General features: G+C 45.4%; 1 protein-coding gene across 1 annotated transcript in view; it reads left to right on the top strand.

The window, feature by feature from the left end:
- The window catches only part of HTRA3 (HtrA serine peptidase 3), a 35,509-nt gene extending 12,371 nt beyond the window's left edge, over nucleotides 1-23,138 (top strand). Inside the window, exons 3-9 of the mRNA XM_088461751.1 lie at nucleotides 980-1,202; nucleotides 3,228-3,422; nucleotides 8,707-8,739; nucleotides 10,508-10,622; nucleotides 12,562-12,610; nucleotides 19,852-19,947; nucleotides 20,250-23,138. Of these exons, the coding sequence (XP_088317877.1) occupies nucleotides 980-1,202; nucleotides 3,228-3,422; nucleotides 8,707-8,739; nucleotides 10,508-10,622; nucleotides 12,562-12,610; nucleotides 19,852-19,947; nucleotides 20,250-20,415 (877 nt within the window). The 3' untranslated portion in view covers nucleotides 20,416-23,138. The remainder of the gene's footprint in view (nucleotides 1-979; nucleotides 1,203-3,227; nucleotides 3,423-8,706; nucleotides 8,740-10,507; nucleotides 10,623-12,561; nucleotides 12,611-19,851; nucleotides 19,948-20,249) is intronic.
- The last annotated feature ends 3,513 nt before the right edge of the window (nucleotides 23,139-26,651 follow it).

Below are 26,651 nucleotides of genomic sequence, written 5' to 3'. Positions count from 1 at the left end.
AGGCTCCCGGAAAGGTGGGTTAGGGTTAGGGGGAAGCTGTCGGGAAGCCGGCGGTCGCATTGCCGACCGCTCGCTTCCTGACTGCTTAATCCCGGTAAGGTACAGATGACAGGCATCGAAATCCCGATGCCTATCATTAGACCTACGCCGGGAGCCCAACACCCAGCTTACCGATCGAATGTAAGCCAGGCGCCAGGCGTGATAGGCACCCCCCCGGGAGGTTAGGGTTAGGCTAGGGGAAGGGGTAGTTAGGGTTAAGCACCCCTGGGGGGGTTAAGGTTAGGCACCCCCCCGGGAGGGTTAGGTTTAGGCAGCGGGGAAGGGAGGGTTAGGTTAAGGCACTTGGTGGGAGGTTAGGGTTAGGCACCCCTAAAGGAGGGTTAGGGGGTAGAATTAGGTTAGTTTATACTTACCTTAAGAACGATCGGGATTTCGTCCTCTGTCGGGCTGCCGCTGTCGGGATTAGAACCATGCGGCCGGCGGTAAATCATACAGATTCCGGGTTAGGGGGAGAGTTAGGAGTTAGGATAGTTACCTAATCCTGTTGGGATGCTGCTGCCGGGACCCCGTACCCAACACATTCAGACACCTCATTTACAAAGCTCATTATATGCGCACTGCAAAAAGTTTTAGTTCTGTCCCTGCAGTATGTGGATAAATTCTCACCCAACGCATTTCATGGATACACATCTAACTGTCCTGTTCCCCAGGCACCAAATATATTGTATGCCTTAAGGGGTAGGTAAACTACGCCGGACAAATTCTGAGTATACCGCAATAGAAAAATCAATCAATAAATAATTATCATGGCTTGTACTACACAGATACAATAGGATAGAAAGAGAGGACATTGACCTAGTTTCAAAAACACTTTTGTGTTTTAGACCAATATCTCCTATTTAGCAAAGTCATTGACATTGAAGATATGCTGGTGATGTATAATGAACTAACCTGCAGTATTTACCCTAAATGTCCTCAGGCATCCATTGTTTGGACGCAATGTTCCTTTGTCGAGTGGATCTGGTTTCATCATCTCTGACCTGGGTTTAATTGTGACAAATGCTCATGTGGTGTCAAGCAGTAACGCCGTCTCCGGGCGCCAGCACCTAAAGGTGCAACTTCATAACGGGGACAACTATGAGGCAACAATCAAAGACATTGATAAGAAATCAGATATCGCAACAATCAAGATTTACCCTAAAGTAAGTATAGACGTTCTGCTGCTCGTGCCTTGTCTCCTGCCTGGAATCTTTGCCTAAAGAAGAAATACTGCTCGCAATGTTTAGGGGGAAAAACAAAAATCACATCTGCTCTAGTGACCCATAGGTGGCGATGGAGAGCCCTCCATTCTATCAATTACTACTTATTATAATTATTAGCAGGGGCAAACGCAGGATTTTTACAGTGGGGTTTCCACATACACACATATATACAATACATACACACACGTACGTACATATATATATATATATACACACACTTACCGTACATATGTCACACATACCTTACACACACACCTACTGTATGTCACACACACATTACACACACACTTACCTTGCAGTAGCTGCGGGTTGTAGACCTGATAAGGTTGGGATCTGGCAGGCTGGCACCATGTCATTAGGCCCCTCCCCCTAGCAACAAAATGCCACAATTCGCTGGTCAGTTGGGAGAGGGTGGAGCCAAATGATGCGATTCTAATGTAATTGACTCGCGAATCGCAGCATTTTGCCATGAGGGGGCAGGGCTTAAGAAGATGCTGCCTGCTCTCCAGTCTGTCGGGGGGTTTCTGGGTACTCAGATACCCCCCATGCGTGTGCTAGTGATTTGAGTATATTTTTTTCTTAATACCGCAACGTAGAGCCAAGTAGGAAAATTAAATTGCGGGTGCACACTGTAAGCACTAAGAATACTGATAGTCAAAACAATTATGATAAGCTCTACAACTAACATGGAGTATAAATGAGGTTCTTAGCACATGCTTGGCAAAAAATGCTTGCCCATCTACCACGTCAAGGTGAACCCCATGAAATAGGTCCCTAACATCCCTAATACTAACACATTATACATTTATCCAGGACCACCATGTTAGTTCCCATTCTAATATGTAGACAGCAATGCAAGGACCCGTACTAAGTAACATTACCTAAGGACAGGTGGGAGGGGTGCTAACACCAGACAGAAGGAGTCTCTACCTTCAAGTGTACAATATATACACAAATACAGAGGAAAGGGGAGGGGGGGGCTGGACTGCACAATTTTAAACATGACAAGTGGTGCTACCATGCTGAGACTTGCAGTGCCATGCATGAAAATAAAAATGGAGGTGCACACTCTAAGCACTAAGAATTCTGGTAGTCAAAACAATTATGATAACCGTTACTATTAAAATGGAGTACAAATGAGGTTCTTAGCATGTTAGGCCGCACAGTAGACAATGGGCTAGATTTACAGATATGCTAAGCTATATCCTTGCCGCTGGCACGGAGTCACGCGCCCCTGCGCGCCATAGCGTACCATAGTGTATGCAGGCACCGGGAATCGCATGGTGCGATGCGTGCGCACGTTTGTGACGCGATCAGCCACAATGTAACTGGGGGCATCTGTACTATTGCACAGATTGCCCAAACTGCCGATGATCTGCCGCTTCGACTGATAGTTTAAAATGGCAACAGGAATCAATGCTAAATCAGGCAAACCACTGAATAGTATATCTAGCCCAATGTGTTAAGGTGCATACACACACAACGATTTTTTGAATGATTATCGATAACGATATTGTTTATCGTTCAATCGTTGAAAAAATCGTTCACTTTCTTTGTTAAAACGATGAACGATTATCGTTCATGCGCGTTCACGTTTGTAGTTTGTAGTTCAGGTAGACTGACCAACTCAACGATTTTCAGTAAGGGAATATGCAAAAATCGTTTGTAGTTCAAAAAAACTACACTGACTGAACTACAAACGTGAACGCGCATGAACGATGATCGTTCATCGGTTTAACTCAGAAAGTGAACGATTTTTACAACGATTGAACGATAAACTATTTCGTTAACGATAATCGTTAAAAAAATCGTGTGTGTGTATGCACCTTTAGCATTTATGTAAACATGTTTACATAATAACAAGGCATTGTACTGTCCTTTATTCATTACTCTTTATCATTGTGAGTAATTACACTGTACTGTCGCTATGTCACTGTACTGTGACTGTGTTTGATTTGGTTTTAGAAAAAGTTACCAGTGCTGCTACTGGGACAATCCGCAGATCTCAGACCTGGAGAGTTTGTAGTGGCCATTGGAAGCCCGTTTGCCTTACAGAACACGGTGACAACTGGGATAGTCAGTACAGCCCAGAGAGATGGAAAGGAACTGGGGCTACGAGACTCTGACATGGATTATGTGCAGACGGACGCCATCATTAATGTAAGCTTGCTCCATTTCTGGTTATATAAACTCGTTTTTATTATTATTTTTCCTAATCCAGATAATGTTTTCCTGTTTCTAAAATATTGTGGAAGCAGTGTATGTGGGGTGGGTAGCACAAACTGCATCACTACAGCCAATGAGTCACAAAGGGGGCAGACACGCTGGCAGCATGTGCCCCCTGCACTGTACTGAACATGGGGGGTCATTCAGACCCGCTCATGAGCATCAGTACGCTCGCAAGTGGGTCGATGTTCCCCACTGCGCATGCGCACGACGGTGGGAGCTTTCCATCGCTCCGGGTCTCGCACCAAAGGGGGCGTGCTGTCGATGTTGTTTGACAGCACACCCCCTTTGGTGGGCGTGCCTGCCAGATGGAGGCGTTCCCATGGGAACGCCTACCTTCTGAAGCCGGCCCCACTGACATCACTCTGATAGAGCCAAAATCACTCCAGGGCTTGTGGCAGGGAGACCCTACCGCAGGGTCTCCGTTGCAAGTCCGATGGTCGCGATGGTCAAGACCATCGCGACCATCTTTTTGGCCGCTCGCATAAGCTGTGGGTGGTCACCCACAGCTATACGAGCGGCCAGGAGGCTGCTCCATTTTCATGGAGGAGGGCCCTGATTCAGAGCGAGCGCTCTGGTCAGAGCGTTCAGCTCTGAATCAGCCCATGGTGTAGCAGTGGAGTTCCTGATCACATGTCATGTCATGCCATGAGATCGCCATGCCTAGTCACACTGAGTATAAGGTTGCTCAGATTAAAGATCCAAAATCACTCCAGGGTTTGCGACAACGAGACCCTACCGCAGGGTCTCGTCGCAAGCCCGATGGTCGCGATGGTCTTGACCATCGCGACCATCATCATGGACGCTCGCATAAGCTGTGGGTGGTAACCCACAGCTATGCGAGCGTCCAAGAGGCCGCTCCAATTTTAGGTAGCCCGGCCCTGATTCAGAGCGAGCGCTCTGGTCAGAGCGTCCGGCTCTGAATCAAGCCCAGCGTTTCCTCTTTATAGCAGCATTTTAAAACACAGGCCTGAGCCGTGTTATTAAGATGGAGGCCTAGTAAATGACTGGGATCTATTATGCACATTGGTTAGGGAATTATAGCCGACAGCAGTACTCCCAAAATATATTAGTTTCATACATTACACAGACGAGCAATCTACTCAGAGGCGGGCTGGGCCGGGGGGCAGGGTGCCATGCGGGCCGCGGGCCGCAGGCAGTCTGTGCCTCTGTGATACAGCTGCCTGCACCGCGCATGTAGCGCTCACCGGATGAAGTTTGGTCTGCGCTACACAGTGACTGACAGTGACTGACAAACACACAGCCGCCGGCGCCGGCAGCTGTGTGTTTGTTTTGAGTCTGTCAGATTCTCATTAGCTGCTGCTGCGCCCACTGCCGGAGCCGCTCCATCTTCCGGCTCCTGCAGTGGGTAATGGGAGAGACGTCATGACATCTCTCCCATAATGCAGAGCGGCCCGGCTCAGGAGGACAGACGGAGGAGCGGATGGCGGCGGCGGGAGCGGGGATTCAGGTAAGTGTTTATTTTATTTTTGATTTACTTGTGTCTACTGGGGGGGGGGGGAAACCACTACAAGGGGGGAGACCACTACTGGGGGTACTACAAGGGGGAGATCACTACTGGGGGCACTACAAGGGTGGGGGACTACTACTGGGGGCACTACAAGGGGGAGATCACTACTGGGGGCTCTACAAAAGGGGAGACCACTACTGGGGGTACTACAAGGGGGAGATCACTACTGGGGGCACTACAAGGGGGGGACTACTACTACTGGGGGCACTACAAGGGGGGGGGACTACTACTAGGGGCACTACAAGGGTGGGGGACTACTACTGGGGTCACTACAAGGGGGTGGACTACTACTACTGGGGGCACTATAAGGGGGGACTACTACTAGGGGCACTACAAGGGTGGGGGACTACTACTGGGGGGGCACTACAAGGGGGAGATCACTACTGGGGGCTCTACAAAAGGGGAGACCACTACTGGGGGTACTACAAGGGGGAGATCACTACTGGGGGCACTACAAGGGTGGGGGACTACTACTGGGGGCACTACAAGGGGGGGACTACTACTACTGGGGGCACTACAAGGGGGGGACTACTACTAGGGGCACTACAAGGGTGGGGAACTACTACTGGGGTCACTACAAGGGGGTGGACTACTACTACTGGGGGCACTACAAGGGGGGGACTACTACTAGGGGCACTACAAGGGTGGGGGACTACTACTGGGGGCACTACTACTACTGGGGGCACTACAAGGGGGGGACTACTACTAGGGGCACTACAAGGGGAGGGGACTACTACTAGGGGCACTGCATAGGGGGAGGGGACTACTACTAGGGGCACTGCATAGGGGGGAGGGGACTACCACTGGGGGAACTGCATCGGGGGACCACTGCTGGTGGCTCTATATAAAGGGCAATACTGGGGGTACTGCATAGGGGGGGAGACTACAACTGTGGCCACTATTTAAGGGGCACTGCATAAGGGCTACCACTATTGGGGGGACTGCTACTGGGGGCACTGCATAGGGGTACCACTACTGGGGGCACTGCATAGGGGGTACCACTACTGGGGGCACAAGGGGCACTGCACAGGGGGGACCACTACTGGGGGCACTATATAAGGGGCTTACTACTGGGGGCACAAGGGACACTGCACAGGGGGGACCACTACTGGTGGCACTGTATAAGGGGCACTGCATAGGGGGGATCACTACTGGGGGCACTACTGGAGGCCTGCATAAGGGGGTCCTCTCCTGGGGCACATGGAGGCACTGCATATGGGCACCACTACAGGGGGCTGCCCCTAATCTTTATTTTTACTTTACAATCCCATATGGACCTGCCTCCTCCCTGGAACACTTGAGGAGGGGGGGGGGGGGTACGCCGTAGCACGCACGTGCTCTGGGCACCCTGGCTACACACTACTCCTCTGCTAGGGCCGCCTGCATGCATTTGCCCCCCAGGCTAAAAGTTGCCGGCCAGCCCCTGAATCTACTCATACTGACTGACTACTGAGGGAACTCATTAATATATAAACATTATTTAGAGGAGAAGTTCACTGCAGGGCAACTACCCCGCTGTCTTACTTGGCCTCGCCATGTATGAAATAAGGAGGAAGAGGGGGACATGTATCAACCGTTGGAGAGATATAAAGTGGAGAAGTTGCACAAAGCAACCAATCAGCTTCTTTCAGTTATCTAGGATCAGTGTTTGAAATGACAGCTATAGACATGTCCCCATAGGGATGTAGTCAGGATGACGACCGCCAGAATCCCGACACTGAAATCCCGACATGGTACTAAAGATAGGTGTCTAAATACCGATGCCTATCATTAGCCCCACGCCGAAATTTCAACGCCTGGTACACCAAACGTAGGTAAGCCGGGCGTCGGAAGCGGTTAGCTGCTTTAGGTCTAGGCACCCCCCCAGAGTCTCATGGTCAGGCACCCCCAACTGAGGGTTAGGGGGGGGAGAGGGGAGGGTTAACTATACTTAGTAGCCGGCGTCAGGATTTTATGCTGTCGGGCTTCCAGGGTCGGGATTTGAACTGGCGGCTTTTAAGCCATCGGTATTTCATACTCAACCCCCTCATCCTCATCCGCCTAGTATCAAGGCGCCAGATGCCCAGCACAACCCAACATGGCTGTCGTCCGGGACCTGGCACTCCGAGAGGGGCTATTTGGTGCAATTGAAGCCACAGTGTATGTGGACACATCTGAAGAAGCTGATATGGGCAACTACTCCACTTTTTCTCTCTTCAGGAATTGATACATCTCCCCCCATGACTCTAATGCAGTACTAAATAATGGGTCTCATTCAGACCCGGTCGCAAGCGCCGATGCGCTCGCAACCGGGTCGATAGTCCCCACAGAGCATGCGCACGACGGAGCCGGCTCCGTCGTGCGCATGCGCGAGACCCGGCTAGCGACGGGCGCTCCGTCGCTAAGGGTCTCGTAGCAGACGGGGCGAGCTGTCGATGTTGAGTGACAGCTCGCCCCGTTTGCTGGGCGGGCCGGGGGCGTGCCCGGCCAAACGGAGGCGTTCCAGTCGGAACGCTTGCCATTTGGGGGCGGCCCCACTGATATCCTTGATGGTGTCAGTGGGGAACTTCCTGCTCAGACAGAGCAGGAAGTTCCTTGGGGCTTACGAGAGCCCAGACCCAACCTTATGGTCTGGTCTTAAGCCCCGATGGTCTCGATGGTGATGACCATCGCGACCATCACCCTGGTCGGTCGCTAGAGCTGTGGGTGGTAACCCACAGCCTAGCGATCGACCAGAAGGCGGCACTTAAAAAAGTAAGTGACTGCCCTCATTCAGAGCGATCGCTTGCAGAAAGTGAATGAGGTCCAATGTGCTTATATTGAGCTCTAAAGGAGACACATCAAAGGGTCTGCACACTCATAGCAAAGTATGTTTGGGGTGTGTTATAAAAGGTCGACATTAAAAAGATCGACACCACAAGGTTGACTGGTTCTGAATGTTGACAGTCAATAGATCACATGGTCATTAGGTCGACCATCATTCTGTAGACATGTATTTAGGTCGACAGAGTTAAATGGTCGACACTAAAATTAGAACACGTTTTATAGTTTAGGTTAGCTCTAAACCTAACCCCTAAGCCTAACTCATGAAAAACCATGTGTTGACATTTTAGTGTCGACATGTTACATGTCGACCTGTTGAATGTGTTGACCATTTAACCCTGTAAACCTAAATACATGTCTACAGAATCAGAGTCGACCTAATGACTATGTCGACCTTTTGACTGTTGACTTTCAGAATGTGTCGACCAATCGTCCGGTATCCGGTTGGTTGTGGTTGTGCCCTTCTGTGGAGTGGAAGAAGGGAGCCTGGATCGTGGGTGATGGGTCAGATATCTGACAGTGGACTTCCCCTTTACAATGGAGTGTGATATAGTTACCGTGTTACACTAATATATGTAAAAATTATTTCAGTATTACTTTATGGGAAACGAGTGTGTGCAGTGTGTCTCTACAACACTACAATTAGTCTCACCTGATGAGGTCTATTGCTTCATCCCTTTATCTATGGTCACTTCTTACAGAATGATCATTTCCACTTAAGATCACTAGGAAATTACATTTCCATGTAGAGTAAAGGATTTCAGCTATATGGAGCTTTACACCAAACATTTGTACAGTGCCAGAACTTGAGCGGCAGTTGTGTTTTAATATTACAATACTATAAGTAATCTGCCATTTAAAGCATCTTTTTGCTTTTTTTTCTAGTATGGAAATTCTGGAGGTCCTTTAGTAAATTTAGTAAGTATTTTTATTTTGTTTTGCTTGTCAGTTTGTTTTAAAAATCAATCTATCAATCAATCAATCAATCTATCTTCTATCTATCTATCTATCTATCTATCTATCTATCTATCTAATATCTATCAAAACAAACAGTAGTGAAATATGAGGGATGTGGTCAGCAGTACAGTGTTGACAGTTATCAGTTATGATGTCGACATGTTCACAATGTTGACATTGTAATCTGATATGGTGGGTCCTCGAGGACTGTGAGCAATCTGATATGGTGGGTCCTTGAGGACTGTGAGCAATCTACTATTGTGGACAGGGCTGGCTCCAGGGGTCGGAGAACCTTGTGCCGGCCCTTGAGAAGGCACCCTCTTACGGCGTGGCCTAATTACCATAGGCCACGCCCCCTATGTGACGTTATTTGGAGGCATGCCCGCATGGCAAGCCTCCAAGTAACGTCAGGCTGGGGGAAAAGCCCAGCACTCCGTCACTGGCTGGGCTTCCCCCAGCCCTCTCCCATCAGTGAATGGTTGCCGCGCGCATGCTGCGGCGGTGAGGGTCCCCAGCCTCCCGATTTGACCACCCGCGGGCCACTTCGGCCCATGGGTGGAACAGCGGGACAGCACTGCTGGGGAGGGGTGCGCCCTCTACGGGTGGCGCCCCTGTGCAACCACACTGGTCGAACACCCCTAGAGCCGGCCCTGATTGTGGATCCTCGAAGACTGTGAGCAATCTGATATGGTGGGTCCTGAGGACTGTGAGCAATCTGTTATGGTGGGTCCTGAGGACTGTGAGCAATCTGATATGGTGGGTCCTGAGGACTGTGAGCAATCTGATATGGTGGGTCCTCGAAGACTGTGAGCAATCTGATATGGTGGGTCCTTGAGGACTGTGAGCAATCTGATATTGTGGATCCTCGAGGACTGTGAGCAATCTGATATGGTGGGTCCTGAGGACTGTGAGCAATCTGATATGGTGGGTCCTGAGCAATCTGATGGGATAAGCTCTGAGGACTGTGAGCAATCTGATATTATAGGTCATGGTTGTTGAAAGTGAGTGAAGTATTTAGAATCCTGTTTCTAAAGATTGTAACTTACCTGGAGCTAAAGAAACCATGTACTCCAGTGACTGGTGCAGGCTGCTCCTGAGGTCAGCGCCCAGGAGATGCATTAGTGGTCACTATGATGATTGGGCCTAAATGTAGATATTGGTCAGTTGCAGTAAAATTTCCCAAGAATGGAGTTTCCTGGACCATTCTGCAGAGGTGTAATTTTCCAGCAGAATGCCGCAGAATGTACGCACATATTTTGCAGAGTTTATAGTCTACTCCCTGGGATACCCGGCGTTGCCCAGGTTGAAGAATGGACCTTGAAGTACATCTGCAGCCTTCAGTTTTTACATTGTCCTCGTCTATATCCCCATTCCATTGATCATGAAAAGGACTCACTTTTTGCTAATATGATTTTATCCCTGAAAAAGACCTATACATACATTTATATATAGTATTTAGACACTAGAACCGGGACCCACGAGATGTTGCAGCTGTTCTGATCAGGGCAGATTGAAGGTAATATGCAAATTTACACTGTTGTAAATAGCACAAGATTTCTTCTTTAGATATAGGTACATGATGCAGGGACACTGAGTACTATGTGAGTGCACATGGCATAGAGACAGAAGTCAATGATCTGTATTTACAAGAGTGAACATAATGAAATTAACAAACAGACTTTTGTGTTTTGCAGATCTGATCTTTTTTCTATCTACTTTCTCCCTACAGGATGGAGAAGTTATAGGAATTAATACTCTGAAAGTGACGGCTGGGATTTCTTTTGCAATTCCCTCTGACCGTATTACGAAGTTCATGACCGAATCACAGGGCAAAAAGTTTAAAGGTAAAAAGACGGTGCATGCTTACAGTGCGGTGTACCAGGTTAATAATAGCATGCATACTTGGAGTGTTATCGGCCTTTATTATAATTATTAGGTTCTTTTTAGTCTATATTTATTCTTTTATCTAGAAGTCATTGGTGTATCTATAATGCAGGGTGCAGGGTGTGCAGTGTAAACCACAATGCACACCCTGCATCCATAATCTCACTTCCCTCTCCAAAGTCTGGCATCGGCTGGCACTGCAGAAGAGCAGAAATCACTAGGAAGATGGCATGGCCGCCATGTTCCCGGAGACCTGCACATGTGCAGTAGACTCTGACACAAAGGCGGAGCCTACTGCTCTGCCAGAGAGTAAGGGGCCTCTGCTAGAACACTCTGATATATATATAGCTTCAGGGGCGGATTGGGCCGCCGGGACACCGGGCCAGTTCCCGCTGGGCCGCTGCCTTTGGTGGCCGGCGGCCGCTCAGCCTACCCTTCCCTAACTGACCCCCCTCCCCGGGCTTGTGCCGCCGTGATCGGAGCTTCAGCTGCCGAGAGCCCACCCTTCACTAACTTAAACTGCCCCTCCCCGCGTCGATCCGCTACCGCGATCATGATCGACCAGCTGCACAGCTTATGTGCAATGAAAGTGTACGGCAGACCTTGAAGAAGTTTAATTTAAAACAAATGGCAGACCGAGCCTTTGCTCCGCCTCCAGCCCCTCCGCGGCCCGCCTCCAACCTCCCACAGATGTCACACCACACCGTGAGCAGGCAGCAGATGCAATGCAACTTGTGCCTTGCGGCACTGTGCCAGGCTGCTGGCGCCCAGCGAACTGGCCATGATTGCAGTTATTATTGTGTGCTGCAGCAGCAGGTAGGCAGCAACTGAATAATAAAGAAAATTATATATACATATGTGACCTATATAACATGTATATTATATATACACAGTATATAAATATGTATGTATATATATGCATATGTATATATAATATATATTATATATACATAAGCATGTATACATATATATACATACATTTTAATATACTGTATGTATATATATAAATGCATATATACATATACTGTATATACATACATATTAATATTCTGTATATATATGTATATTATATATACATATGCATATATACATACATATTAATATACTGTGTATATATATATATATATATATATATATATATATATATATATATATGCACATACCCAAGAAATATTTCTGTACAAGACCTGGAGTGCCACCCCCTGCTTGGAATTATTCATACTTTGTTTCTGGCACCCGGGCCCGTTGTGTTGCTGGTATGGTGAGTGCCGGATCTGTGTTTCCAAATATATATACACACATATATATATATATATATATATATATATATACACACATATATACTACATACTGTACCACCAGCAAAAGCTATTAGGCGTGCCGGTCAACACAGGATTTTATAAATATATATAATCCACCCTACCCCCGGGCCCCCTAGACATACAGTACCACTCAGCGCACCACTCCACCTCGACAGACCCCACCCCCTCAATAGACCCCGCCCCCATTAGGGCTGCTTCTTTCAATTTCCCGGGCTGGTTTTCCATCACAATCCGCCCCTGTATAGCTTATATAATGCTCAGTACTACTTCAGGATGAAGTACAATGTAAACAAGGACATTTGACTGTATTAAATAGCACTGTGTACTCTACAATAACACAAAGATTTGAAGTTTATATACTTTATTATCCAACCTGTGTCTTTGCTTTATACACGTCCAAAGTTCCCTGTGTAGCTTACCCTCAGTGATGCTTATAACTTTATAACCATGATTGTAATGGCTGCATCGGAGGATAGGAATCTGACCTTCCAAAAATGTCAACTATATTATCTTGAATTCATTATAAGGCACTTTAAACTAATGTTTCTAAAAATGTTGCCATTACTTGTTTTCTCAGATGGGAAAAAGCGTTTCATCGGGATAAAGATGCTGACAATCACACCTACGTAAGTTGTCCATGCCAAAAAAGTTTTCGCTATTTGCCGCAGAGACGTGTTCGTTGTAGTGTTTGAAAAGACTTTCTGGCCGGAGCCTGTGTACGCACTCAAAGGCTTAACTTGTCCTGAAACAAAAATAAACCGCTTTTGTGTTGCAGCTCTCTCGTGCCATATACACTGTAACAAGTAACCTTTATATCTAGATCTGTTTAAATAGACTAAATAAATGATCACGCCACGCTGACACAGCAAGTTCTGTCACAGCAGGAAATGGGAAGATTCCAACCAAACGGTTTAAAAATGCTATAATTATTGTAACCAATAAGTAATTTGGAAGCTTTACCACATTAACATAAGACACATTTTGAATCTTTGAAAATATTTGTAAAATGAATCATTGTATTCAGTAAGTTAAATGCTAAAATTGTACAGGTTGAGTCTCTCATATCCAAATATTCCGAAATACGGAATATTCCGACATACGGAATAATTTTGGCATGACCGAGATAATGAAACCTTTGATTTTTGATGGTTCAATGTACACAAACTATGTCTAAGGCACAAATTATTAAACATATTGTATAAAATTACCTTCAGGCTTTGTGCATAAGGTGTATATGAAACATAAATGAATTTCATGTGTGTACACAAACTTTGTTTGAGCCACAAAATTATTAAAAATATTGTATAAAATTACCTGCAGGCTGTGTGTATAAGGTGTATATAACACACAAATTAATTCTGTGTGTATATTTGGGTCCCATTCCCAAGATATCTCATTATGATATGCAAATATTCCAAAATACGGAATATTCCATTATCCAAAATACCCCTGGTCCCAAGCATTTTGGATATGGGAGACTCAACCTGTATTGCTTCTGGTTACAACTCTCCACAATGTATATTACAGTTCTCCCAATGGTTCAGTTTTCAGCCCCAGGTTACTGTACTACAATGTATCTGACAACTCTTCCCATGGTTCAGTTGTCAGCCCCAGCTTACTGTACTACATTGTATCTGACAACTCTCCGCATGGTTCAGTTGTCAGCCCCAGCTTACTGTACTACATTGTATCTGACAACTCTCCCCATGGCTCAGTTGTCAGCCCCAGCTTACTGTACTACAATGTATCTGACAATTCTCCCCATGGTTCAGTTGTCAGCTTCAGCTTACCGTACTTACAATGTATCTGACAACTCTCCCCATGGTTCAGTTGTCAGCCCCAGCTTACTGTACTACATTGTATCTGACAACTCTCTCCATTATTCAGTTGTCAGCCCCAGCTTACTGTACTACAATGTATCTGACAATTCTCCCCATGGTTCAGTTGTCAGCTTCAGCTTACCGTACTACAATGTATGGATGTGTCCACATATATCTTACCTCCATGCGCTACAAGTCTCGTTAAACATAACTTGTGACTGCTGCACAACTCGGTATCGCCAAGCGTCTTTCATGCGACTTTTTACTGTTAAATGCGTCGCACAAGCAGCTTCTGCTGATTTAAATTATATGCGACATGCCTATGTTCTGTGTGTGACTGCGGGTGTATCTGCATGCGTACTTTAAAATATGTGACAACACTCCATATGCTTACTGTACAACAGTGTATCTGACAACTCTTCACATGGTCCAGTTGTCAGCATCAGCTTACTGTACTACATTGTATCTGACAACTCTTCACATGGTCCAGTTGTCAGCATCAGCTTACAGTACTACAATGTATCTGACAACTCTTCACATGGTTGTTGTCAGCTTCATCTTTGTCAGCTTCATCTTTTTTTTTTTTTAACTTATTTTTATTCAGAAAGGAGCAAATAAAAAGTTTACAAAATTCGTATCCTAACAATTATAATATATATAGAAAATACAATAGTTGGCAATTACACAAAATCAGAGAATAAAGTACCTGGTATTTAAAACAAAAACCAGCAATATATACATTTTAAATATTAAACAGGTTAAGTAAATTGTATCTAAATCAACAGGGTCATTGTACTACAATGTATCCGACTACTCTCCAAATGGTCAATTTATCAGCTTCATTTTCTTTCTTACTGGACTACAATGTATCTCAGATGGGAATTGGCTGTGATAAATTCACCCAATATAGCAATTCGATATTTGAATACATCAAAAGGATATATCAAATATCACATGCAGGGACAGAGCTTGCTATAAAAAAATACAGTGAGGTGGCTTCCGAGCATGCACCGCTGGCAAATCATGGTGAAAGGGATTTGTACTCTGGTGTTACACCTAACCATGGTGCCAGTGATTTGTACTCTGGTGTTACACCTAACCATGGCGAGAGTGATTTGTACTCTGGTGTTACACCTAACCATGATCATGAGAGTGATTTGTACACTAGTGTTACACCTAACCATGATGCCAGTGATTTGTACTCTGGTGTTACACCTAACCATGGCGAGAGTGATTTGTACTCTGGTGTTACACCTAACCATGGCAAGAGTGATTTGTACTCTGGTGTTACACCTAACCATGATCATGAGAGTGATTTGTACACTAGTGTTACACCTAACCATGATGCCAGTGATTTGTACTCTGGTGTTACACCTAACCATGGTGCCAGTGATTTGTACTCTGGTGTTACACCTAACCATGGTGCCAGTGTTTTGTACTCTGGTGTTACACCTAACCATGGTGCCAGTGATTTGTACTCTGGTGTTACACAGAACCATGGTGCCAGTGATTTGTACTCTGGTGTTACACCTAACCATGGCGAGAGTGATTTGTACTCTGGTGTTACACCTAACCATGGCGAGAGTGATTTGTACTCTGGTGTTACACCTAACCATGGCAAGAGTGATTTGTACTCTGGTGTTACACCTAACCATGATCATGAGAGTGATTTGTACACTAGTGTTACACCTAACCATGATGCCAGTGATTTGTACTCTGGTGTTACACCTAACCATGGTGCCAGTGATTTGTACTCTGGTGTTACACCTAACCATGATGCCAGTGATTTGTACTCTGGTGTTACACAGAACCATGGTGCCAGTGATTTGTACTCTGCTGTTACACCTAACCATGGCGAGAGTGATTTGTACTCTGGTGTTACACCTAACCATGGCGAGAGTGATTTGTACTCTGGTGTTACACCTAACCATGGCAAGAGTGATTTGAACTCTGGTGTTACACCTAACCATGGTGACAGTGATTTGTACTCTGGTGTTACACCTAACCATGGTGCCAGTGATTTGTACTCTGGTGTTATATTAACCATGGTGCCAGTGATTTGTACTCTGGTGTTACACAGAACCATGGTGCCAGTGATTTGTACTCTGGTGTTACACCTAACCATGGCGAGAGTGATTTGTACTCTGGTGTTACACCTAACCATGGCGAGAGTGATTTGTACTCTGGTGTTACACCTAACCATGGCAAGAGTGATTTGTACTCTGGTGTTACACCTAACCATGATCATGAGAGTGATTTGTACACTAGTGTTACACCTAACCATGATGCCAGTGATTTGTACTCTGGTGTTACACCTAACCATGGTGCCAGTGATTTGTACTCTGGTGTTACACAGAACCATGGTGCCAGTGATTTGTACTCTGGTGTTACACCTAACCATGGCGAGAGTGATTTGTACTCTGGTGTTACACCTAACCATGGCGAGAGTGATTTGTACTCTGGTGTTACACCTAACCATGGCAAGAGTGATTTGTACTCTGGTGTTACACCTAACCATGATCATGAGAGTGATTTGTACACTAGTGTTACACCTAACCATGATGCCAGTGATTTGTACTCTGGTGTTACACCTAACCATGTTGCCAGTGATTTGTACTCTGGTGTTACACCTAACCATGGTGCCAGTAATTTGTACTCTGGTGTTACACAGAACCATGGTGCCAGTGATTTGTACTCTGCTGTTACACCTAACCATGGCGAGAGTGATTTGTACTCTGGTGTTACACCTAACCATGGCGAGAGTGATTTGTACTCTCGTGTTACACCTAACCATGGCGAGAGTGATTTGTACTCTCGTGTTACACCTAACCATGGCAAGAGTGATTTGTACACTAGTGTTACACCTAACCGTGGTGCCAGTGATTTGTACACTAGTGTTACACCTAACCATGATGCCAGTGATTTGTACTCTGGTGTTACACCTAACCATGGTGCCAGTGATTTGTACTCTGGTGTTACACAGAACCGTGGTGCCAGTGATTTGTACTCTGGTGTTACACAGAACCGTGGTGACAGTGATTTGTACTCTGGTGTTACACAGAGCCGTGGTGCCAGTGATTTGTACTCTGGTGTTACACAGAACCGTGGTGCCAGTGATTTGTACTCTGGTGTTACACAGAACCGTGGTGCCAGTGATTTGTACTCTGGTGTTACACAGAACCGTGGTGACAGTGATTTGTACTCTGGTGTTTCACAGAACCGTGGTGACAGTGATTTGTACTCTGGTGTTACACAGAACCGTGGTGACAGTGAGTTGTACTCTGGTGTTACACAGAACCGTGGTGACAGTGAGTTGTACTCTGGTGTTACACAGAACCGTGGTGACAGTGATTTGTACTCGGATGTTACACAGAACCGTGGTGACAGTGATTTGTACTCGGGTGTTACACAGAACCGTGGTGACAGTGATTTGTACTCGGGTGTTACACCTAACCATGGCAAGAGTGATTTGTACTCTGGTGTTACACCTAACCATGATCATGAGAGTGATTTGTACACTAGTGTTACACCTAACCATGATGCCAGTGATTTGTACTCTGGTGTTACACCTAACCATGGTGCCAGTGATTTGTACTCTGGTGTTACACCTAACCATGGTGCCAGTGATTTGTACTCTGGTGTTACACAGAACTATGGTGCCAGTGATTTGTACTCTGGTGTTACACCTAACCATGGCGAGAGTGATTTGTACTCTGGTGTTACACCTAACCATGGCGAGAGTGATTTGTACTCTGGTGTTACACCTAACCATGATCATGAGAGTGATTTGTACACTAGTGTTACACCTAACCATGATGCCAGTGATTTGTACTCTGGTGTTACACCTAACCATGTTGCCAGTGATTTGTACTCTGGTGTTACACCTAACCATGGTGCCAGTGATTTGTACTCTGGTGTTACACAGAACCATGGTGCCAGTGATTTGTACTCTGCTGTTACACCTAACCATGGCGAGAGTGATTTGTACTCTGGTGTTACACCTAACCATGGCGAGAGTGATTTGTACTCTCGTGTTATACCTAACCATGGCGAGAGTGATTTGTACTCTCGTGTTACACCTAACCATGGCAAGAGTGATTTGTACACTAGTGTTACACCTAACCGTGGTGCCAGTGATTTGTACACTAGTGTTACACCTAACCATGATGCCAGTGATTTGTACTCTGGTGTTACACCTAACCATGGTGCCAGTGATTTGTACTCTGGTGTTACACAGAACCGTGGTGCCAGTGATTTGTACTCTGGTGTTACACAGAACCGTGGTGACAGTGATTTGTACTCTGGTGTTACACAGAGCCGTGGTGCCAGTGATTTGTACTCTGGTGTTACACAGAACCGTGGTGCCAGTGATTTGTACTCTGGTGTTACACAGAACCGTGGTGCCAGTGATTTGTACTCTGGTGTTACACAGAACCGTGGTGACAGTGATTTGTACTCTGGTGTTTCACAGAACCGTGGTGACAGTGATTTGTACTCTGGTGTTACACAGAACCGTGGTGACAGTGAGTTGTACTCTGGTGTTACACAGAACCGTGGTGACAGTGAGTTGTACTCTGGTGTTACACAGAACCGTGGTGACAGTGATTTGTACTCGGATGTTACACAGAACCGTGGTGACAGTGATTTGTACTCGGGTGTTACACAGAACCGTGGTGACAGTGATTTGTACTCGGGTGTTACACCTAACCATGGCAAGAGTGATTTGTACTCTGGTGTTACACCTAACCATGATCATGAGAGTGATTTGTACACTAGTGTTACACCTAACCATGATGCCAGTGATTTGTACTCTGGTGTTACACCTAACCATGGTGCCAGTGATTTGTACTCTGGTGTTACACCTAACCATGGTGCCAGTGATTTGTACTCTGGTGTTACACAGAACTATGGTGCCAGTGATTTGTACTCTGGTGTTACACCTAACCATGGCGAGAGTGATTTGTACTCTGGTGTTACACCTAACCATGGCGAGAGTGATTTGTACTCTGGTGTTACACCTAACCATGATCATGAGAGTGATTTGTACACTAGTGTTACACCTAACCATGATGCCAGTGATTTGTACTCGGGTGTTACACAGAACCGTGGTGACAGTGATTTGTACTTGGGTGTTACACAGAACCGTGGTGGCAGTGATTTGTACTCGGGTGTTACACAGAACCGTGGTGACAGTGATTTGTTCTCTGGTGTTACACAGTACCGTGGTGACAGTGATTTGTTCTCTGGTGTTACACAGAACCGTGGTGACAGTGATTTGTACTTTGGTGTTACACAGAACCGTGGTGACAGTGATTTGTACTCTGGTGTTACACAGAACCGTGGTGCCAGTGATTTGTACTCTGGTTTTACACAGAACCGTGGTGACAGTGATTTGTACTCTGGTGTTACACAGAACAGTGGTGACAGTGATTTGTACTCTGGTGTTACACAGAACCATGGTGATAGTGATTTGTACTCTGGTGTTACACAGAACCATGGTGACAGTGATTTGTACTCTGGTGTTACACCTAAACATGATCATGAGAGTGATTTGTACACTGGTGTTAACCTAACCATGGTGAGAGTGATTTGTACTCTGTGGTTACACAGAACCATGGTGACAGTGATTTGTACTCTGGTGTTACACAGAACCGTGGTGACAGTGATTTGTACTCTGGTGTTACACCTAAACATGATCATGAGAGTGATTTGTACACTGATGTTACACCTAACCATGGTGAGAGTGATTTGTACTCTGGTGTGAACAAATAAATTCCCTTTTCCAAAAGGTTCAGAGACAGATGTCACCTGTTAGTGAATAGATAAGGGTATTATAACTTGTGTGTCATTAATAGTGATTAATAGGTGAATACTACTTCTTTAGATTGTAGAGGCTTTTGTTTAAGGACTCTTAACTTATATAAAAAAAGAAATGTATACAAGTTATCCATTGCATCCCATTACACTAACAGCACTGCAGTAATTTTTTGGATAGATATAGAACAAAAATAGAATGATAATAATACTCAACTAATCTTTGGTTCTAGACTTGTTGACGAACTGAAGGTGAACAATCCAGACTTTCCCGATGTTAACAGTGGAATATATGTTCATGAAGTTGTGCCTAACTCCCCCTCTCACAGGTAAGGACTGAAGTGTCATTTATTACTGACAATTAATGATGTCCTTATCAAAATTTGGTATGTATGAAATACACTGCTCGATATCTATATTCAACTTTTTACATGGTTTGCATGAAAGTAGCCATCTTCTGGGCCACTACTGTGTGAATATTCCTGACTATTATTAATGAGAGAGTAACCATCACAATGTACAGGCAGGAGCATGCTCAGTGAGGTCCTGAGAAACATCCTGTGACATCATCAAGCTGCCAGCACTCACTGTATTGGCTCTGAATGATTATGTCTCTTTCATGCATTTGCAGAGGTGGAATCATGGACGGTGACATCATTGTTAAGGTGAACGGCCGACCACTGATGACTTCCAGCGATTTGCAGGAGGCTGTGATGCATGAATCCTCTCTACTACTTGAAATTCGAAGAGGGAACGATGACTTGTTATTCAACTTAGAACCAGATGTTTCTAAGTAGTTCAGAAGTAAACATCTAACCAATGTACTAGTGGGAACATTACAGCCCTAGAAAGTCAATGTCCACTGAACGGCAAGTGCTGAGAGAATAAGAGCAGCCGGTTGAGAACATGCAGCACTCGTTTGAGAAGCATACAACGTGTTTGTTTCAGCCAAAGCACTCTGGTGCCAGATATTCAACATTTTATATGAAAAAATATAATGCTGTAGACAAAATGAGAAATGCCTCCTTTTCCAGCTGGTCTACGATTGTATTCGTCCTGGTGGATTACAATTATTTGAGCCAAGTCTGTACTATACTTCATAAAATAAGAACTTGCAGGTCAAACCAAAAAGGCTACATATGTATTAATATAATAAGAGGTACTAAGACAACTAAGGAACACCGTGATAAAATCTGCTGCACATGAGTTTTCCTTAGGCGAATAGATCATATTTTCTTAGAAATACACCCAGAGCAAAACACAAAAGAATTATCAACATACAAACAACAATACAAAATATTACTAAACACACAGTGATTTAACATGTAAACTGATGCTACAACAGAATATGTAGTGCTTTGTTAACAAACAGTATTTCCTTTAAATAGATACACTGTATTTGCAACTGTTATTTAAACACTGAGTTTTCAGATCTTGTTAGACATTGTAGTACAGATTGACTGTAATAAATATGTGTTACATTACCAGGAAGGCAGCAAGTCCTTGGCTTTCCAAAGCGCTGTATTTCACCCACAAGGCATCACCATAATAACAACATTTTCTTTGTTAATCTTTTGATTATTAATTGAGAGCTAGAAATGAAAAATAAATCAGTTATAAGCAGCACTTCCAGAAGAGCTACAGTAATATAGCTTTTCTCTGTAACATGAGTAATAAAGGACTGTTGAGAATACAGGTCCTGATTCATTACAGATCGTTATTGCGATGACGCAGGCAGAGCTGCTGTGAAAATATGCTAATGAATGCAATCGGAAAGCCATCGCACAGCCAGCATAGGGATGCCCACTACCGCTATGTCACATCCGTAATACCTTGCAGTCCAGCGTATACATCAGTAACATCGGCCCCTCAAGCAGAATTGCAGCAGCCCTGACCTTACTGTGAAATTTCTAACCTCGTCGCACGTAGTGAGTACACAAGCGGCGTATGCTGTCGCAGTAGCTAATTTATGCACGGCCATGCAACAGCGTTCAAACGGACAGGCACGCCTGGGTTTCCCCGACCACTCCCCCGTCACCACCCCAAACGCTGACTACCTGTCACTCACTCTGCGATGGCTTTCTGCGGTCTGCGTGATCGCAGTGCTGCCGCCGTGCATGCGCGGTGCATGCGCAGTATGCAGCAATCGTCCGTCTGCGTACGCTATCGCAATAGCGATCCATGATAAATCAGGCCCTCAGGGCACTGCTCAGTTACTGGCTGCAAACCATCCCGCTCCATTCGTAACTGCACGGCTTTGAAGACGCACTGAAAATGAGGTGTAATGGTGCAAATAGGAATGAGGTACATGGAGGAAACCAAAGAACTATATGAATGTAGAGTATATGTTTTCCTCTGAAAGTATAGACATGTACATTATAACTTTGCTGAGGGTTAGTTGTAACTGAGCTGTTGCATTATTCTACACAACAGTGAATATTATCATATTGGAGTATTATTATGCAAAAAAAGCATAGATGCTAAAAAAAATTGATCCATGATGGATACCTGTACATATTCACAGTATGTATATCCCTGAGTCCAGAGCTGTAACTAGACTTTTTGGTGCCCTGTGCCAGAAAGAGCATTGGCGCCCCCCCTCATTTTTCAAAGGGACATAATGCACCCAAAAAAGGGCCATGGCTTCAGGGGGAAGGGCCAGGGAAGAGATAGGAGAGGCCAGGAGATGCTGGGGATGAAATAAGAGGAAGCTACAGGCAAGAATGATAATAAACAGAAATTTGACAGGCCCAAACAGTGCCCCCTGCCCTGTGGTGCCCTGTGCGATGGCACCGGCCGCACTACCCTAGCTACGGCCCTGTCTGAGTCTAAGCATATAGCACACTTCTGAACATACTGTATACCAACACACATAACTTTTTGCAATTTGAGGTATTTTCACTGTATAAATTATTGCATGTTTTACAGTAACAACAACTGACTGGCCAGTATCACAGGTTAAGTGACAACATATACATTAATAAGTAAAAATAATTGTTATATTGCTTAGCCTGATGTATTAATGTTTAGATGATGTAATACAAAGACTTTGGGTGAGATGTATCAAACCTTGGAGAGAGATAAAGTACCAACCAATCAGCTCCTAACTTGCATGTTACAGGCTGTGTTTGAAAAACAGGAGCTGAATGGTTGGTACTTTATTTCTCTCCACTTTATCTCTCTCCAAGGTTTGATATATCAACAGATGTGTTTAAGAGCTGTGCTGTGTGGAGTTTACTCTTACAAATGATTATTATTTTTTGTATAAATCAAACTCGTTTAATACGGGATGCAGTCATGGTCACAATCCCAACAGTGTAGTCCCGGCAAGGGATCTAACATAGGCATCAAAATACCGACGCCTATGTTAATCCTGACGCCGGGACCCCGACAGGACGCCAGACCGATCGTCCAACGCCGGGGGTAAGTATCCATGTAGCCGGGGATGGGGGGGGGTTAGGTATAGGGAACCCCGGGGGACTTAGGGTCAGCCCCCCCCAGGGAGGGTTAGGGTTAAGCTAGGGGAAGGGGGAGTTAGGGTTAGGCATCCCCAGGGGGGAGGTTTGGCTTAGACACCCCCTCGGGAGGGTTAGGTTTAGGGTGCGGGGAGGGTGGTGGGTTAGGTTTAGGCACCCCTGGGGGGAAGTTAGGGTTAGGCACTGGGGGGAGGTTAGGGTTAGGCACCCCTAAAGGAGGGTTAAGGGGGGGCTTAGGTACTTTACTTACCTTCGTCAGGATCTGCGCTGTTCTGTCTGCTCTCGTTCGGTGGTCATTCATACCGATTCCGTTTAATACATTAGCAATGTTAATAACTGATATTCTTGATTTCTATTCAGACAGAAGTTAGATCTTGTTATACTGTACAATAGGTGAACCTTTAGGAGATTGGTCCAATCTGAAGTTTAAAAATTGACTACACATAGTGAACACAGCCATTTTGTGGACACAACCAATATAGGAAAGCCATCTATCACTTGTATCGATAAGCTAAATTCCTAAGACTATTGGCCACATCTCACAAAATGGCTGCCACCCTTGTGTGTAGGTAATGGACACACTCATTTATATTGTAAAGTGGACTTGTGGCAATTAATACAAATTTTTTGACCCTAGAGTCTGACCCAGCCATTAATTTGTTAGCTATTTACATGCTGTATAATATAACATTGTCTTTATAAATAAAAAATTGTCTGCTACTTTTGGTTCGCTGGAAGCCCCTCCCCAATACCTGTGACATTTATGTCATCCAGCACACTAGATGGGAAGAGACAGACAAATGTAACCACACAGTACTTTAGATTGATGATTTCTTTGATGATTTAAACCTTTTTTTTTTGTTTTGGGTGATGAGTTCAACTTTAAGTGAAAATATATCTGACTGTAGGCATTGGAAAATTACATCAGAATCTAGTCATTCTGGAATATATCAAATGATTCTTATAGAATTAATGCCTTATAGATGCACAAAAAGAATAATGTAAATGACAAATGGTTACTCACCAATGCCAGCTGCAGGTAATATACTGTATATTGCTTGTCATGTATATATTTGTACTGTAAAAATAAAGTTTTTGTATTGTTAATAAAAAATCTTGCTTCATACTATTTTCAGTTCATGGGGTCAGTCCAATTGTATGCGATGTACTCGCGGGTGCGAGTCATCTCGACAACGAGCGCGTTTGACAGCAACCTGGATTCGCCTAAAAGTGCTCGCAGCCCCATAGAGCTCCGCGCAAAATTAAGCAAATTCAGGCTCGGATCGGACTGCGAAGGGTGCAAGTCAGGGCACAATTGGCGGCGTTTTAATGCCGTTGACATGGCAACTCGCAGCCTTTGCATTCAATAGGATTGACCCCTAAATATATCAAGCTCTGAGCGATTGTTTGCCATTGCGCATGTGTGCATGACGCTCTTTGCACGCGCAATTGTATTGCGATCACGCTTGCGCAGAGTATTCACTTGCAAAGTGAGTGACAGGTAGTCAACGTTTGGGGGTGCTAACGGGGGGGGGGTTGGCTAGGCAAATGCAGGTGTGTCGGGACAGTTTAAACTCCATTTCATGGGCATTTATAAATTAGCCATTCTAATCTCCTTGGTAAGCATGAGAGCTCTCAGCATGTCAGGGGAGCCTCAGTGTTTGAGACAGGTCAGTCCTGGCTTACATACTACGTGGCTGCCCAATCTGCATCTGCGATCAGTAAGAGATTGCATTAGTGTAAATCTTGGAATTAGACCCTCAGGCTGCAAATCTCACGTTCCACCACATCCCAAAGGTGCTCTATTGGTTTGGGAATGGTGGCTTTGGAGGCCATTGGAATTCACTGAGGGCCTGATTCAGCAATAATGCATATGTATGACAACCCCCTGCTGCATTTGCGAGGTCGCAGGCTAGGATCACCATCGAGACCATCGGTGGTCGATGGTGGACGGCGCCGTGCGGCTGGCCAGCTGAGTAAGCCTCAGTTTACTCAGGCTGGCCGGCTTGCGAGCTCAGCAGACTGCGTACATCCACGCAGTCCCTGGGCTGGCCACTCCTGGAAAACGGGTTGGACATGCCCCGTTTCCGGGAATGCCGGCTGCACCCGCCCCTTAAATGCCTCTGCCTGTCAATCAGGCAGAGGCATTCAAGGGCTTGCGTGCGTCTTAGCAGGATCCATTCTGCACACTCACAGAATGGGTCCTGCACATGCACACATTCCCAATAAAATCTGGAATCTGCGTGCACTGCTGAATCAGTCCCTGAGCTCATTCTAATGTTCATGGAACCAGCGTGAAAAGACGCGTTCTTTGTGATGGTGCATTATCCTTCCGCTTGTAGCCATTAGCATAGGGGTAGCCAGTGGTTATAATATAAATGGGATACAGCAACAATATTCTGGTAAAATGTGATATTTACAAAATATGCTCATTTGGTATTAAGGGGACTAATCCTGCACACCATTACATAGCCACCAACCTGAACTGTTGATACGAGGATAAATCGATGAATCCAAATTGTTTATGCCAAATTCTGACATTACCATCTGCATGTATCAGCAGAAATCAAGTTGTTTAGTCAGTATTCACCTGTCCAGTTCTGGTAGTCTGTGCCCACTGTAGTCTCACTTTTCGGTTCTTACAAATGCGTCCTCATACACCTACTCTCTCTTTACTCCGCATAGCGTGACTTAGACACATTTAATTGGGCGCAAGGTTTAGCGAGGTAAATAACCTTGCGCCCAATTTTGGAATACCTTGGGTATGCACGCTCCCGATACCCGCGGTATACAATAAAAAAAAGTGGTTGTGGGGTTTCAGCTCTGAAAACCCTGCCCCACGTTAAGAAAAAAAAAAAAGAATTCAGCACTTACCTGCCCGGGGGTCTCCGGTGGTCTCTGTGGCTCCCGGTGGCCTCCCTTCTGTCTTCTCACTGGAGAGGGGGCTGCTGGGAGGGGCAAGGACTGCTGGGAGATGTAGTTCTCCCAGTGCTCATTCCGGGGGGTCACACAGACACTGGGGGGGCCACACAAACCGGGGGTCACACTCACACACAGTGACATACTCACCCTGCTGCAGAAGACCCGGCTTCCGACGCCGGATGAAGAAGACACTGCTTCGGAGGGTAAGTAATTAAGGACTAATTAAGCTAATTGGTAACTTCCAATTGCTTAATTAGTCCTCGGGGGGGTACCGCCGGGTTGCCGGAGCAAGTCCCACTGATTTTTCATAAAATCACCGATTTTAAGAAAAATCACACTTGCTCAGGAGGTGCGTGAAAAAAAACCTCCCGGAGCGTAAAAAAGAAAAAAAAACGCAGTTATTTGAATGGCAAAATACCCGCACCTGCTGGAAAAACTTCGCAGGTGTGGGTTTTTTGCTATTCTCGCACCCAATTGAATATGCCCCATAGGTAGCGATTCCCGGACTGCTTCCAAAGTCGCTTATAGTTTCCTAGGCACTTCCAATTAGTGTATTTGTTGCAATGTAATTGGTATATAATCGCAGATTAAGCACAATGCTGCATGACATGATATGGGTCACTCATGTCGGTCCT

The sequence above is a fragment of the Taudactylus pleione genome, unplaced genomic scaffold, assembly GCF_031769625.1.
Source record: "Taudactylus pleione unplaced genomic scaffold, aTauple2 ptg001091l, whole genome shotgun sequence".
In the NCBI taxonomy this organism is placed as follows: domain Eukaryota; kingdom Metazoa; phylum Chordata; class Amphibia; order Anura; family Myobatrachidae; genus Taudactylus; species Taudactylus pleione.
This window is presented reverse-complemented; position numbering and strand designations above follow the sequence as displayed.